The following is a 17,729-nucleotide window of genomic DNA, read 5'->3' as shown; positions in this document are numbered from 1 at the left end:
CGCATTAAAAAGCTGCTCAGATGCAAACCAACTCAAAATCATTTGAGGTTATTGGTTCTGCACTTGAGAATGATACATCGATTTGGAATTAATTACCATAAATTAAGTTTGTTGTTGGCTTCTGTTTGAAATGGCATATAGTAAAAGCTTGTCAAATCTCGAGTGCCATAAGCTACTGACTGATAAGGTTTTTGCATAAATTCTATGTGAAAGTATATTGTCAGGAATTATTTTACTAAATTGCACATATTTCTTAGAATAATCCAATTTGAGTAAAGAACACATTTTTCAATAAAGGTATTATCATTTCTGTCTCACATACTGAATTTCAAAATTTCACAAAGTACATTTTTAAAAAAAAAACTCCATTTCTCTTTAAAATATATTAAATACCAATTTTTTTATTTTCTTCTGATTTTGGTCAAGAAAAAGACCTCACTCATTGCTTTAAGTGCCATCTCCGACTAAATACTGAGACATCAATAAAATTTCGAATGATTTTCTAACTTTTTGCTTAATTAAATTGCAATTCAATTTTATGTTTTATAAATCTTTCTGAAATCATTTAATATTTTATTAAGTTTTGAATATTCTTTGTGAACATTCACTTTGACATTTCCATTACATGCTCTCTGCGCTATAAGCGTTGTCCTTATAGGATTTTATTCCATACTGCTGAGCAAAGAAAAAGGATTTTCTAATGTCAATGCTTTTAAGTGTATTAAAATACAAGTAAATTGGATCAAAACTGTAGTGCGTTGCTATGTATGTCGGATCAAAGCCAATAATATAATAATACCAATATAATATGAAAAACATAAATTTAATAATAATGTATGATTGGCATGAAATATTAAAGTAAAATTAAATTTATTATAAAATAAAATACAAATATGTTAACACTAATGTAAACTTTAAATCAGTTTGGTAGTCAATAAACAAATACTTATTCATTTGATGGAAATTTAAAATAAACAAATATTACTAAATAATATTCTTCAATTGTTTATTATTATTTCATAATTATGTTTGATAATATAATTATATTTGATATATGAAAATATCGCAAAATGTATGGAATAATATCAAACGCAATGGGTATATTGTAGTCAATTAGGTTAGGTAAGGTTTTGCTGGCAGACCAAAAACACCACGCGTAAACTATTAAAGTCTATTCCGAAACCAGAGCAGAGTCTTAATTTTTTACGGATAGTGTGAAACGCTTAAGATGCGCGTATTAGCGAATTTTATTAGAATTTTATTAGAATTCAGGTATGTGCTCCAATCTGGTAAAACTGACTGCCCCCAAGTATTTTTGTCGACTTCTCGAGAGAGCCGGGCTCGTTTCATCTCTTACAAGTATCGCTGCGAATTAGGTTTAGTTTGTGCGCATGTGATGCGACCAGACATTGACCTGTCAATACACCAATTAAAGTTCTACAGTTCTTTCGGCTAGACATTGTAGTCAATTAAGCAGTTTTTAATTTTTTAACAAATATTAAAAATAGTAATAGTTTCAAACGGTGTAATAATACAATTATTATACTAAGAAAGAAACAGTTTTTTATATATATTAAAAATTTATTGTGCCAAATAATTACAATCGGTAGTCTTTGGAAATATTTAAAATCTTCAAGATTTGCAGGTTCAAACTTTTTGGGCTGGAAGTCTCAAAAACTTATAAAACTTCAAATTTTTACACAGGTAACTGATATTAATTGTTATGCGACATTCGAAACAACTGTATAATTAGGCAAAAAATTCGTTTTATTAGTAATATATTCCTATATAATACTGGTTTCATTGTTACGACCAGGTAATACGGCTTTCATTCTACTGATGAGAGGGAGATTCTTCACTGGTGAGAAGGGAGATTGTCTTTTTAGACGACAATTAGTCGGCCGACTGCGATACGGCTGGTTGAATCACTTGTTCTTGGACTAAAGCTGTAGGATGTAATCTTTCGCCAAGAACTGCCAGAATCTCCCTGTGACCTCACATAAGAGACGTCATCGTGTAAAAGAGCTCAATTTATTATCAGACACGCATTGGGCGGCTTCTTGCGACAGCGTATGAAGAGAACCCCAAATTAACACGTGCGCTGGTGTTAGTGCTTTTTTTTTGTTTCAGTCTTAACTCAATAGACTAAGTGGGCGAAAACTAACAGAATTTCTACCTCGATGAATACAGTTCACAATTCTTCGCTGGTAAGGAGCACACTATTGGTTGCTCGTTAAATGTGATGTTTTACTGATTTAACTGCCGCTGCCTATAGGCTTCCGAAATGTGCAGTATAGTAGCTAGCTCATTCTCGTAACACTTCTAGCGACTCTCTAGAACTAGTGTATACTGGACCACAAAGGTCAACACCGCTGATTAAGAAAGGTCGTACTGCTTTTAACTGATTTGCAGGCAAGTTTCCTATTATTTAGGTCAGTAGCTTAGATTTGTATCGAAAACAATGCACTGCAGGTCTGCTTGAATTTATCACCTAAATTTTTTTACGAAGCAGCACTTCTAATGCTTTTGAACCAGCATGTCAATTAGTTATGTGGAGAAATTACTATTAAATCTCAACAAAGTGCGATTTTTTCGGTAATAGAAAGAAAAATTTTGAATCAAGAATGCGGTACGTTTCTTCGACATAAAAGAGATTGCATGATCGAGAACCATTTTTGAATATATGAATAAATGGACTTAGTTTTTGAACGCTGCTTGATAATTTAAATAACTTCGTCATTCTTTGGATCATATCCTTGATTTCATGATTTTGAGTAGTGTCAATGATTTTTAAGAAAACTCCAAGGAACTAACTTAGTTGGATATGAAACGTAGAATGTAAGCGTAAATTCTCAGAAGTTTTGGATAAGATGATTGGTTACATATTAGTTCTGAAAGGTTCACTTTCAACCACCAAAAATCCGAAAAGGCATTGTTGTTCTAATCTTTTTTCTATCTGGTTGTAATGGGAAATAACTATTTTTCAGCCAGTTAGTCGCATTTTGGAACAATTATGGGGAACCTTTAAAAAATATATACTATTAAGCTTGCTAACAGCACAACCTGTTTCTTGATGGTATTGCCTCCATGAAACTTCATTTGAACATTGTTGGATTTTTAAGACTCTATTTACCACCAATATTGTAAATGAAGAGAGTGACTCTTGATTCAATATAATGTGATTTTTGAATCAGTCCAAAAATATGCTTTACTGACAGCACAAGTTATGATTGACTGTACTAAAGTCTATTGTTTAGTCAGAATGTGAGCCGCACATAAATCGGGTCTGGGTAGAAAATTTATGCTGAGCAACTCTAAATTTAGATGTTAACAGCACATATGAATACCATTAAAATCATGAATTTAGATCTAACTACATCAGCCAAAAACTCTAATCAAAGCATCGCAAAACCTTGAATTTCATATTTAATATTCGGGTTCACATTTACGTATAGCATCCAGGGAGATAAACCGCTTGAATATCTTCCGAACTGGTGTCAAGATGCATAGGGATTGATTCATCGTAATAAAATTTTTAAAGACAATGCTCTTGCAATAATATTTTTACTTTAGTGATAATTGGAAAAAATTACTTATACATGCTGAATCGAATCAGAATTAAATATACTACTTCTTCTGGACTGACCATTAATAGACCATTTAATGACATTTCTGAATATGTTCGGCTTGATGCATCAAATACATCCCAAAGCTTAGTATATGCACTTTATGATCGTACAACACACGGATGCGTTGGTTAATGTCATACACTCCCTACTCTCAGTCACGATACTTTTAAACGAAGTCTATGTAAAGATTTTGTAAAACGAAGTCTTTCCAATGTTGGCAACTCAACAATTGAAATCGATTTTTTGCTATGTGAAATGTTAGTCCTAGAGAATGAGTATCAGACTTAAAAAAGGACTCTCACTTTAAACCAACCAGGCAGTGCAGATTGAACCGTGTTGTTAAATTCGGTCACGAAATATTGTTGCTCCACTCCAATTTGCTAATACTAAAAATTAACATTAAGAAGTACTTTTATTTGTTTCAACATAAATTCCATATAATATTTGTAAACGCATATAGCAAATTGTTGAGTATGAAACTTTTTCTGTAAAGCTACCTAACATTTAATATTTAGTCAACCCACACACTAGTTCTAAATACTAGATTGCCTATGATTTGCCATACCAAGCTGTCCTTCAGGTGAATATGTTACTGTATTGGTGCATATTCTGTTAGGATGATTAGACCGGTTTAAATTTAAATATAACCGCCAAAGTTAAATACATCTAATATTTAAAAATTACTATACGTAATTATGGTAATATATTACATTAATACGATACTTTCAAATTTTTTAATTTTGTTATATGGACAATATATCTTCACTTATGATATATTTACGATATTCTCAAAATTTTTAAGTAAAAATAAATTATTAAGTTTCAATAGACTTAATATTTTGGAACTCACATAAGTCCAATAAAATACATAAGTTTCTTTATTTCCTGGCTTCTCACACATTTATATTAATCTTCATCATAAAAATTTTATATTAGAATTACTTGTGTAGATATCCTTAGTAATGGATCAATCTCATCAATCTGTGCATTTGTGTAAAGTAAATACGTTTTGGACAAATAAATTTCGCGAATATGGATGAAGTGTTATTTGTACAAATGGTTTCAGATCTTGTCTTTCTCGAATTTCAAGCAATGTAGAGATTAAATTAATTAGAGATTAAAAATTTTTGATTTCTATTATTTATTTGTTAACTTAAATCTTAATAATAATTTTACATTTTATATAATTTTTTGAATAACAAAATATAATAAGGAAATTTTAAAAATATTTTTCAATAATCACATACATTAAATACATTAAACACAAAATAGTTTAAGCAATTCAATTCACTTTTATATACAATATTATTCGAAAATTTTAAATAATTGTCGATGTCATAATCACGATTGACTGCATAGAGCCATTGGTCCATCTTTTCTAGAGAGTATTATCATAACTGCTGTTCTACTATTTGTCTTTCTTCTCTTCATTCTCTTCATGCGGTGTCTTCTGTTGGAGTTTTCGGCATTTTCTTAACTGTTGCATGTACTCAACTCTAAGATTAACTGATTTGTCCAACTTCTTCTTATAAATAGTTTCACGGCTCATAGTTACCAAGTCATCTGGAGTACAATATTTAATATTTCTCTTCACATTGGAAATCAAACCATCGGTAAGTTTGATTTTGGAGGCGGATCGGCGTATGTAGTTCTTCTTACGACGATTGAGTTCATTTTTATGTAAAAATATTGCATATCCCACGGTTATATTTTGGCCATTATTATTTTTAGATAATTTAGATAATGATTGCGACTTCATTTTTGAATATTTAAAATATTTTTTAAGTGTAACTGAAATTTAAATGAAATTAATTGCACGAATGCTTTTCTTTGACTGATAAAAGTTTGCAGAATTATTCCCTTTTATATATTTAAAAAAGGTTGTTTACAATTATTTAGGTTAAATATCGCCCTCTATTTAATTATTGCATGATATAAAGATTTTAGGTAGTCTGACATCTTTACTCGCCCTTACATCTTTCCTTTATATGTGCACCTGTAAGTTATATTTAAGGGTTAATCAGTGAAATTACTATCAGGTATAAGATTCGTGCTATATGATTCGATGATTTTACTGACATAAACAAAGCAATAAACATTTTTATAAACACCGCGACCAATGCGATTTCTACTATTAAAACTCAATCACGTCAATATTTTATTGTTTTGTTTATATCATTGAAATATTATATATTATGTTAAATAAATTTTTAGTTCAAGTATTTGAGTCTCTGTTGACTTGATGTATAATTGGGGTGCAATTGGCATAAGGCAAGTACATATTAACATAATATGTGTCATATAGAATGCGGATGATCAATTTATGTTAAAATGCTTATTCTAAATATATCATTACTTTGCCTTTAAATAACTTATTTAGAAAAATAATGTATTCTTATAAGAAAAACACTTTTAGAAACGAGTAGCTAGAATAAAACTAAAACAAATTTTAATTAATAACTCTTTGTAACATATGTACTCAAAAATAAAATATTATATAAAATAATATATATCGTATAATATAAACATATAAGACAATGAGGTAGAGCTCAGTATACTAATGCACAAGAAATCGTCACGAATATGTAATTTTAAAATATCACAGATACAAAAAACTTTACCTGGTACTCTATTCTAAACATATCTTTTCAAAACGAATAGTCCTAAAGGGAACATAGGTCAGAATTATCTAAATTGTAACTAAAAACATAAAAAAAGGATTATCAATTAGCGACCTGAATGCTAGCATATTGATCCAAATATAAAAAATTAAAATATTCCACCTATAAAAAGAGCATATTCTGCCGACCATTATTAGTCAGATATCAGAGTTAATCTAAGAAGTTTCTCTTTAATTTCAAAATTAAGCTAAAAATTAAAATATGAGTTCTCAAAAATTATCCAAAGTTAATAATGGCCGAAAGACGTCCATAGGCTATGCAATATATTTACATAAGAAAGAACTTAATCGTCGTAAAAAGAACTACAAACGGCAATCTCACACGAAAAGTGTTCTAACCGATAGTTTGATTTCCAATGTGAAAGAAGATGCTACATATTGCAGTCCAGACGACTCAGAAGCAGTGAAGCGCTTTAAAATTGTTTTTAAGAAGAAATTGGGAAAATTTAGTAACTACTTAAAAACGTTATTCATACGCAAAGGAAAGGAAGCGAAAGAAGAAGAAATCTATGGAAAACTATATAAGAGGATACCTTCTACATAAATCTCAAACTTAATGCACTTATCTAGATATGTTAATGCAGTAAAATTGTAATCAAGCAGCCAATCTTAACTAAGCCATTATTCAATATTTAGAATTTAAGAATTATGTATCATGTAACTGAGTGTTTGAAAATAAATATGTAATATTTGTTTAATTTGTAAAGTAAAAGTCATGTTGTTTTCTAATTAACTGATATTATAGAATTTTTTTATTACAAATATTAATATAAGTAATCACACACAAATTGATTTGATTTTTAACATTATTTAAAACTAGAAGAATTTTTTACCTCACTGTCTAAATGAAAATTAAATTGTAGTTAAATCCAATTATAAATAAATAATTCCATCGTCAGTAAAATTGAAGAAGTATTTGCAATTTGTCTAAAGTAAAAAGGTTTTGCTAAAATGAAAAAATCTTTTCAAGATGAATACAATAGATATAGGATTCTGACAATTTTATATGATTTAAAGTTTCAAAAAATAAAAACTAATTACATTTTGAAGGCACGCTCTGCATATTCTAATATAAAGAATTTTAAGTTCATTTAGTTTCAAGCATAATCACAATATGAATTCAATGTTGAAATCACATGCAAATAGAGCACAAATTTTCAGAACCAATAAAGAACTCCTTTAGTCAAGTAAATTCTTGGGCTGGTCAATCTACCGTTACGGCCAGCCATTTTATCAGTAGTTATCGGTGTATTTGCCAAAATCTGATGATTTAATCTAATTATCAATATATAATTTTTAGACTGCAAGTGTTAAATGCGTCTTTAACCTACAAGACAAAGTACACGTAACTTGAGTACGTTAGATTTGAGATTTTGAAATTCTCTAAACTAATACCACCTATTATGAATAAAAAATATAGTCGTTGTTTTAGTCATACCATTCATATATATAATAGTAATGGGAAAAATTTCATATAAATTTCTAATTCAAAAGAATAGTTGAAACTATCAAATTGAGATTATATTTGGAGATTTAATTATTGTGAAGCACTTTGCAATATATTTGATATATTTGCATTAACTAATACTAAAAAGTAACATTAAGAAATTCTTTTATTTGTTTCAACATTCCATACAATATTTGTAAACGCATATAGCAAATAGTTGAGTATGAAACTTTTTCTGTAAAGCTACCTAAAATTTAATATTTAGTCAACCCACACACTAGTTCTAAATACTAAATTGCCTAAGATTTGCCATATCAAGCTGTCCTTCAGGTGAATATGTTTCTGTATTGGGTTACTGTATTCCATAAGGATGATCAGACTGGTTTAAATTTAAATATAACCGCCACATAAACTACCTAGTAATAATATACCTAATATTTAAAAATTACTATACGTAATTATGGTAATATATTACATTAATACGATACTTTCAAATTTTTTAATTTTGTTATATGGACAATATATCTTCACTTATGATATATTTACGATATTCTCAAAATTTTTAAGTAAAAATAAATTATTAAGTTTCAATAGACTTAATATTTTGGAACTCACATAAGTCCAATAAAATACATAAGTTTCTTTATTTCCTGGCTTCTCACACATTTATATTAATCTTCATCATAAAAATTTTATATTAGAATTACTTGTGTAGATATCCTTAGTAATGGATCAATCTCATCAATCTGTGCATTTGTGTAAAGTAAATACGTTTTGGACAAATAAATTTCGCGAATATGGATGAAGTGTTATTTGTACAAATGGTTTCAGATCTTGTCTTTCTCGAATTTCAAGCAATGTAGAGATTAAATTAATTAGAGATTAAAAATTTTTGATTTCTATTATTTATTTGTTAACTTAAATCTTAATAATAATTTTACATTTTATATAATATTGTGAATAACAAAATATAATAAGGAAATTTTAAAAATATTTTTCAATAATCACATACATTAAATACATTAAACACAAAATAGTTTAAGCAATTCAATTCACTTTTATATACAATATTATTCGAAAATTTTAAATAATTGTCGATGTCATAATCACGATTGACTGCATAGAGCCATTGGTCCATCTTATCTAGAGAGTATTATCATAACTGCTGTTCTACTATTTGTCTTTCTTCTCTTCATTCTCTTCATGCGGTGTCTTCTGTTGGAGTTTTCGGCATTTTCTTAACTGTTGCATGTACTCAACTCTAAGATTAACTGATTTGTCCAACTTCTTCTTATAAATAGTTTCACGGCTCATAGTTACCAAGTCATCTGGAGTACAATATTTAATATTTCTCTTCACGTTGGAAATCAAACCATCGGTGAGTTTGATTTTGGAGGCGGATCGGCGTATGTAGTTCTTCTTACGACGATTGAGTTCATTTTTATGTAAAAATATTGCATATCCCACGGTTATATTTTGGCCATTATTATTTTTTAGATAATGATTGCGACTTCATTTTTGAATATTTAAATATTTTTTAAGTGTAAATGAAATTTTAATGAAATTAATTGCACGAATGCTTTTCTTTGACTGATAAAAGTTTGTAGAATTATTCCCTTTTATATATTTAAAAAAGGTTGTTTACAATTATTTAGGTTAAATATCGCCCTCTATTTAATTATTGTATGATATACAGATTTTAGGTAGTCTGACATCTTTAGTCGCCTTTACACCTCTCCTTTATATGTGCACCTGTAAGTTATATTTAAGGGTTAATCAGTGAAATTACTATCAGGTATAAGATTCGTGCTATATAATTCGATGATTTTACTGACATAAACAAAGCAATAAACATTTTTATTAACAACGCGACCTATGCGATATCTACTATTAAAACTCAATCACATCAATATTTTATTGTTTTGTTTATATCATTGAAATATTACATATTATGTTAAATAAGTGTTTATTTTATATAGGCTAATTGGTCAAAACTTTTTTTATTTTATTGTTGTTAAAAATAAAAAACAAAAATTAAAAATTCACAATTTGATTTTTCAATAATTTTTATTTTTCTTCGATATTTCGACTTTAGTCTAAAGTCATCATCAGGAAACTAAAACATTATATTCAAATACTAAACCACTTATAATACATAATGGTAGACAAAAGGATAAATGTGTGTGTAAATATATATATATATATATTTATATATATGTAAATATATGTAAGGAAAAGTACAATGTTTTATTATATAATACCAATGTTTAATACTAAGTTATTAATCCTGTACTTGTTTATTGATGTATAATACTTTTATACATCTGGGCACAGTTGTCAACATCAGTTTTAAAATTGAGCCTTATGTCAGGTGGAATTTTTAGAATTGCAAGCATCTCCAAGAAGTATCTTTTGCGATGATTATTTTCTTGATGTAAAATTTTTATATTTTCTAAATCTGGCTCATGGTGTGTGGAAATACAATGTGAAGCAAGGGCTGTTTTGGCTTCCACACCGACTTTATTTTTTATGCTGTGTTTATGTCCAGCCATTCTTGTTTTTAATTTATTTTTTGTCGTTCCAACATATACTTGATCACAGACGTCATACCCATCACCTTTGCAACTAATTTGGTATACTACGTTCGATTTGTCCAAGTTATTTATTTTTGATTTTAAGTTGGAATAAAGTGCGTTTATTGTATTTCCAGATCTTAGTGTGATATTATAATTTGCTTTGTCACGAATGTTAGAAGTCAGTATTTGGTTAGAGAGTTTAGGAATATGTATAATGCTTTTGTATGTTCTGTTATCCTTATTTCTGGTGTCATTCTGAAAGATGTTTATATTTTTGATAATTTTTTCCACATTGGAAGAGGGGAAATCATTTTTCTTTAGAATTCTTCTAAATTCTTTCTGTAGATCATTATGGAACGTTGGATCGGTTAGATGTAGAGCTCTTTTTATCATATTTTTTGCTGTATTTTGCACTACATGGTATGGATGGTTTGAATAAAAATTGATGATCCTTCCTGATGCCGTTGGTTTTTGATACCATTTGGTAAAGATGTAATTATTGTGTCTTAACAATTTGATGTCAAGGTAAGGAAGGATATTATCTGTTTCTTCTTCCATAGTAAATTTAATATTTTTATGGAAGTTATTCAATATTCTTAAAGTTTCATCAATTTTATCTGTTTTTACTATCCCAAACAGATCGTCAACGTATTTCGTCATGATTCTGGGTTTGCAGACCATTTCTTCAAGACAGTTATCTAGTAACTCTTCCATAATAATATCTGCTATTATGGGTGAAATTGGTGATCCCATCGGCATCCCTTTTCTTTGTGTATATAATTTATTTTCAAAATTGAAATAGTTATTGTCTTTAAGACAAAAGTTTAAAATATCAAAAAATAAGGCTTTTTTAATTGTTGTAAAAGTCTTTATTATGTTCCATTTTTTCTCTATAATTTTTAAAGCCAGGTCAAGAGGAATGCTAGGAAATAAGGAAGTAACGTCAAAAGAGATCATTTTCTCATCATCATATATATAGGAATTGTTGATTTTATTTTTAAATTCTATTGCATCCTTTACATTATAGATAGAGTTTTTTGTTAAATTTTTAAGGATGGACGCCATGTATTGGCATAATTTATACGCTGGTGAGTTAATGCAAGAACAAATGGGCCTAAGTGGCAAATTCTCCTTATGGACCTTTGGTAAGCCATAAATTCTAGGAGGATAAGTAGTGGTGGCTATTAAATTTTCTTTCTCCTTTTTATCAATAATGTGGTCATCATATAATTTAGTTACTAAAGTTTTATTTTTAGTTTGTAATGACGTTGTAGGGTCTTTTCTTAAAACTCTATAAGACATTATATCATTTAAAATGTTGTTCATTTTTGAATTATAATCTGCTTTTGTTATGGCAACAGTTTTGTTACCTTTGTCTGATTTTACTATTAATATATTATTATTTTGTTTAAGAAATTTTTTAGTTTGTTCTACTGTTCTTAAAATAAATTTCTGTTTTGCATTATGTTTTAATTGACGTTTGTTGTTTTTTACTATATTAATAAGTTTTGTTCTTGCAATATCTTGTTCGTCTTTGTTTTGCAACGTTTTTATGCAGTCCTCTCCATCTGTTATGCATTGGAAAAGAGGAAAGCTTTTTTTAGAGAAAGGTAAAGCGAATTTGGGTCCAAGAGAAAGAAGCCATTGTATTTCATGTGGGAACTCAATGTTTGTTTTGTTTATAAACCAGTCATCTTTTTGATTCATGTTAAATGATTTTAATAAATTTTGTTTTAATTTTTGGAATTTGTTATCTAAAACTTTAGTTTTATTTTCTTTCAGTTTTGTGTTTAAAATTTCTTCACTGTTGAAAAAGAAATCAGCATCCATTTTAGTCAATTCAGTTGCAATTATACTTTTAATTTCATCTAAATCTCTTTTATTATTCTTTAACAGAATGTGCTTTTGTGAAATGGTCAAATTAAGTATTTTATTATGAAATGTGTCAATATGTTTTATTAACGTCGTGTTAATTTTAGCTATAAACATATTATTGGCAAAAATCTGAGAAATATGTTTATTAGAATCTTTAATAAAATTTGGAATTATACCAAAATACCGACAATTGGTTAGAAATGTAATATCACATCTAAGTATTGTATTTTTCTTACTCAGTTTTATGTATTTCTTCAGTGTTTGGTTAGTATTTTTGTTGTATTTTGTTTTAAGTTCGTTATAAGACACCATATTTGAGTGTTTACCGGCGCGCCTTCCGAATATTTAAATGTTAATAATTTTGTGACCAAATAATTTTAATAAGTGTTTATTTTTATATAGGCTAATTGGTCAAAACTTTTTTTATTTTATTGTTGTTAAAAATAAAAAACAAAAATTAAGAATTCACAATTTGATTTTTCAATAATTTTTATTTTTCTTCGATATTTCGACTTTAGTCTAAAGTCATCATCAGGAAACTAAAACATTATATTCAAATACTAAACCACGTATAATACATAATGGTAGACAAATGGATAAATGTGTGTGTAAATATATATATATATATATTTATATATATGTAAATATATGTAAGGAAAAGTACAATGTTTTATTATATAATACCAATGTTTAATACTAAGTTATTAATCCTGTACTTGTTTATTGATGTATAATACTTTTATACATCTGGGCACAGTTGTCAACATCAGTTTTAAAATTGAGCCTTATGTCAGGTGGAATTTTTAGAATTGCAAGCATCTCCAAGAAGTATCTTTTGCGATGATTATTTTCTTGATGTAAAATTTTTATATTTTCTAAATCTGGCTCATGGTGTGTGGAAATACAATGTGAAGCAAGGGCTGTTTTGGCTTCCACAACGACTTTATTTTTTATGCTGTGTTTATGTCCAGCCATTCTTGTTTTTAATTTATTTTTTGTCGTTCCAACATATACTTGATCACAGACGTCATACCCATCACCTTTGCAACTAATTTGGTATACTACGTTCGATTTGTCCAAGTTATTTATTTTTGATTTTAAGTTGGAATAAAGTGCGTTTATTGTATTTCCAGATCTTAGTGTGATATTATAATTTGCTTTGTCATGAATGTTAGAAGTCAGTATTTGGTTAGAGAGTTTAGGAATATGTATAATGCTTTTGTATGTTCTGTTATCCTTATTTCTGGTGTCATTCTGAAAGATGTTTATATTTTTGATAATTTTTTTCACATTGGAAGAGGGGAAATCATTTTTCTTTAGAATTCTTCTAAATTCTTTCTGTAGATCATTATGGAACGTTGGATCGGTTAGATGTAGAGCTCTTTTTATCATATTTTTTGCTGTATTTTGCACTACATGGTATGGATGGTTTGAATAAAAATTGATGATCCTTCCTGATGCCGTTGGTTTTTGATACCATTTGGTAAAGATGTAATTATTGTGTCTTAACAATTTGATGTCAAGGTAAGGAAGGATATTATCTGTTTCTTCTTCCATAGTAAATTTAAAATTTTTATGGAAGTTATTCAATATTCTTAAAGTTTCATCAATTTTATCTGTTTTTACTATCCCAAACAGATCGTCAACGTCATTTCGTCATGATTCTGGGTTTGCAGACCATTTCTTCAAGACAGTTATCTAGTAACTCTTCCATAATAATATCTGCTATTATGGGTGAAATTGGTGATCCCATCGGCATCCCTTTTCTTTGTGTATATAATTTATTTTCAAAATTGAAATAGTTATTGTCTTTAAGACAAAAGTTTAAAATATCAAAAAATAAGGCTTTTTTAATTGTTGTAAAAGTCATTATTACGTTCCATTTTTTCTCTATAATTTTTAAAGCCAGGTCAAGAGGAATGCTAGGAAATAAGGAAGTAACGTCAAAAGAGATCATTTTCTCATCATCATATATATAGGAATTGTTGATTTTATTTTTAAATTCTATTGCATCCTTTACATTATAGATAGAGTTTTTTGTTAAATTTTTAAGGATGGACGCCATGTATTGGCATAATTTATACGCTGGTGAGTTAATGCAAGAACAAATGGGCCTAAGTGGCAAATTCTCCTTATGGACCTTTGGTAAGCCATAAATTCTAGGAGGATAAGTAGTGGTGGCTATTAAATTTTCTTTCTCCTTTTTATCAATAATGTGGTCATCATATAATTTAGTTACTAAAGTTTTATTTTTAGTTTGTAATGACGTTGTAGGGTCTTTTCTTAAAACTCTATAAGACATTATATCATTTAAAATGTTGTTCATTTTTGAATTATAATCTGCTTTTGTTATGGCAACAGTTTTGTTACCTTTGTCTGATTTTACTATTAATATATTATTATTTTGTTTAAGAAATTTTTTAGTTTGTTCTACTGTTCTTAAAATAAATTTCTGTTTTGCATTATGTTTTAATTGACGTTTGTTGTTTTTTACTATATTAATAAGTTTTGTTCTTGCAATGTCTTGTTCGTCTTTGTTTTGCAACGTTTTTATGCAGTCCTCTCCATCTGTTATGCATTGGAAAAGAGGAAAGCTTTTTTTAGAGAAAGGTAAAGCGAATTTGGGTCCAAGAGAAAGAAGCCATCGTATTTCATGTGGGAATTTTTAATTTTTGTTTTTTATTTTTAACAACAATAAAATAAAAAAAGTTTTGACCAATTAGCCTATATAAAAATAAACACTTATTAAAATTATTTGGTCACAAAATTATTAACATTTAAATATTCGGAAGGCGCGCCGGTAAACACTCAAATATGGTGTCTTATAACGAACTTAAAACAAAATACAACAAAAATACTAACCAAACACTGAAGAAATACATAAAACTGAGTAAGAAAAATACAATACTTAGATGTGATATTACATTTCTAACCAATTGTCGGTATTTTGGTATAATTCCAAATTTTATTAAAGATTCTAATAAACATATTTGTCAGATTTTTGCCAATAATATGTTTATAGCTAAAATTAACACGACGTTAATAAAACATATTGACACATTTCATAATAAAATACTTAATTTGACCATTTCACAAAAGCACATTCTGTTAAAGAATAATAAAAGAGATTTAGATGAAATTAAAAGTATAATTGCAACTGAATTGACTAAAATGGATGCTGATTTCTTTTTCAACAGTGAAGAAATTTTAAACACAAAACTGAAAGAAAATAAAACTAAAGTTTTAGATAACAAATTCCAAAAATTAAAACAAAATTTATTAAAATCATTCAACATGAATCAAAAAGATGACTGGTTTATAAACAAAACAAACATTGAGTTCCCACATGAAATACAATGGCTTCTTTCTCTTGGACCCAAATTCGCTTTACCTTTCTCTAAAAAAAGCTTTCCTCTTTTCCAATGCATAACAGATGGAGAGGACTGCATAAAAACGTTGCAAAACAAAGACGAACAAGACATTGCAAGAACAAAACTTATTAATATAGTAAAAAACAACAAACGTCAATTAAAACATAATGCAAAACAGAAATTTATTTTAAGAACAGTAGAACAAACTAAAAAATTTCTTAAACAAAATAATAATATATTAATAGTAAAATCAGACAAAGGTAACAAAACTGTTGCCATAACAAAAGCAGATTATAATTCAAAAATGAACAACATTTTAAATGATATAATGTCTTATAGAGTTTTAAGAAAAGACCCTACAACGTCATTACAAACTAAAAATAAAACTTTAGTAACTAAATTATATGATGACCACATTATTGATAAAAAGGAGAAAGAAAATTTAATAGCCACCACTACTTATCCTCCTAGAATTTATGGCTTACCAAAGGTCCATAAGGAGAATTTGCCACTTAGGCCCATTTGTTCTTGCATTAACTCACCAGCGTATAAATTATGCCAATACATGGCGTCCATCCTTAAAAATTTAACAAAAAACTCTATCTATAATGTAAAGGATGCAATAGAATTTAAAAATAAAATCAACAATTCCTATATATATGATGATGAGAAAATGATCTCTTTTGACGTTACTTCCTTATTTCCTAGCATTCCTCTTGACCTGGCTTTAAAAATTATAGAGAAAAAATGGAACGTAATAAAGACTTTTACAACAATTAAAAAAGCCTTATTTTTTGATATTTTAAACTTTTGTCTTAAAGACAATAACTATTTCAATTTTGAAAATAAATTATATACACAAAGAAAAGGGATGCCGATGGGATCACCAATTTCACCCATAATAGCAGATATTATTATGGAAGAGTTACTAGATAACTGTCTTAAAGAAATGGTCTGCAAACCCAGAATCATGACGAAATACGTTGACGATCTGTTTGGGATAGTAAAAACAGATAAAATTGATGAAACTTTAAGAATATTGAATAACTTCCATAAAAATATTAAATTTACTATGGAAGAAGAAACAGATAATATCCTTCCTTACCTTGACATCAAATTGTTAAGACACAATAATTACATCTTTACCAAATGGTATCAAAAACCAACGGCATCAGGAAGGATCATCAATTTTTATTCAAACCATCCATACCATGTAGTGCAAAATACAGCAAAAAATATGATAAAAAGAGCTCTACATCTAACCGATCCAACGTTCCATAATGATCTACAGAAAGAATTTAGAAGAATTCTAAAGAAAAATGATTTCCCCTCTTCCAATGTGGAAAAAATTATCAAAAATATAAACATCTTTCAGAATGACACTAGAAATAAGGATAACAGAACATACAAAAGCATTATACATATTCCTAAACTCTCTAACCAAATACTGACTTCTAACATTCATGACAAAGCAAATTATAATATCACACTAAGATCTGGAAATACATTAAACGCACTTTATTCCAACTTAAAATCAAAAATAAATAACTTGGACAAATCGAACGTAGTATACCAAATTAGTTGCAAAGGTGATGGGTATGACGTCTGTGATCAAGTATATGTTGGAACGACAAAAAATAAATTAAAAACAAGAATGGCTGGACATAAACACAGCATAAAAAATAAAGTCGGTGTGGAAGCCAAAACAGCCCTTGCTTCACATTGTATTTCCACACACCATGAGCCAGATTTAGAAAATATAAAAAATTTTACATCAAGAAAATAATCATCGCAAAAGATACTTCTTGGAGATGCTTGCAATTCTAAAAATTCCACCTGACATAAGGCTCAATTTTAAAACTGATGTTGACAACTGTGCCCAGATGTATAAAAGTATTATACATCAATAAACAAGTACAGGATTAATAACTTAGTATTAAACATTGGTATTATATAATAAAACATTGTACTTTTCCTTACATATATTTACATATATATAAATATATATATATATATATATTTACACACACATTTATCCTTTTGTCTACCATTATGTATTATAAGTGGTTTAGTATTTGAATATAATGTTTTAGTTTCCTGATGATGACTTTAGACTAAAGTCGAAATATCGAAGAAAAATAAAAATTATTG

General features: G+C 28.2%; 1 protein-coding gene across 1 annotated transcript; it reads right to left on the bottom strand.

Moving 5' to 3' along the window:
• Nucleotides 1-5,037: 5,037 nt before the first annotated feature.
• Nucleotides 5,038-5,388, bottom strand: LOC119680795. The gene has a single exon (XM_038093784.1). It carries the CDS (start codon nucleotides 5,386-5,388, stop codon nucleotides 5,038-5,040), a length of 351 nt encoding a protein of 116 aa, XP_037949712.1.
• Between the last annotated feature and the right edge of the window lie 12,341 nt (nucleotides 5,389-17,729).

The sequence above is a fragment of the Teleopsis dalmanni genome, chromosome 1 (assembly GCF_002237135.1).
Source record: "Teleopsis dalmanni isolate 2A chromosome 1, ASM223713v2, whole genome shotgun sequence".
NCBI lineage: Eukaryota > Metazoa > Arthropoda > Insecta > Diptera > Diopsidae > Teleopsis > Teleopsis dalmanni.
The sequence above is the reverse complement of the archived record's forward strand: the minus strand, read 5'-3'. Positions and strand labels throughout refer to the sequence as shown.

What these genes read in the sequence shown, in the direction of transcription:
- LOC119680795 (XM_038093784.1), bottom strand. Translation starts at nt 5,388, where the DNA reads ATGAAGTCGCAATCATTATCTAAATTATCTAAAAATAATAATGGCCAA.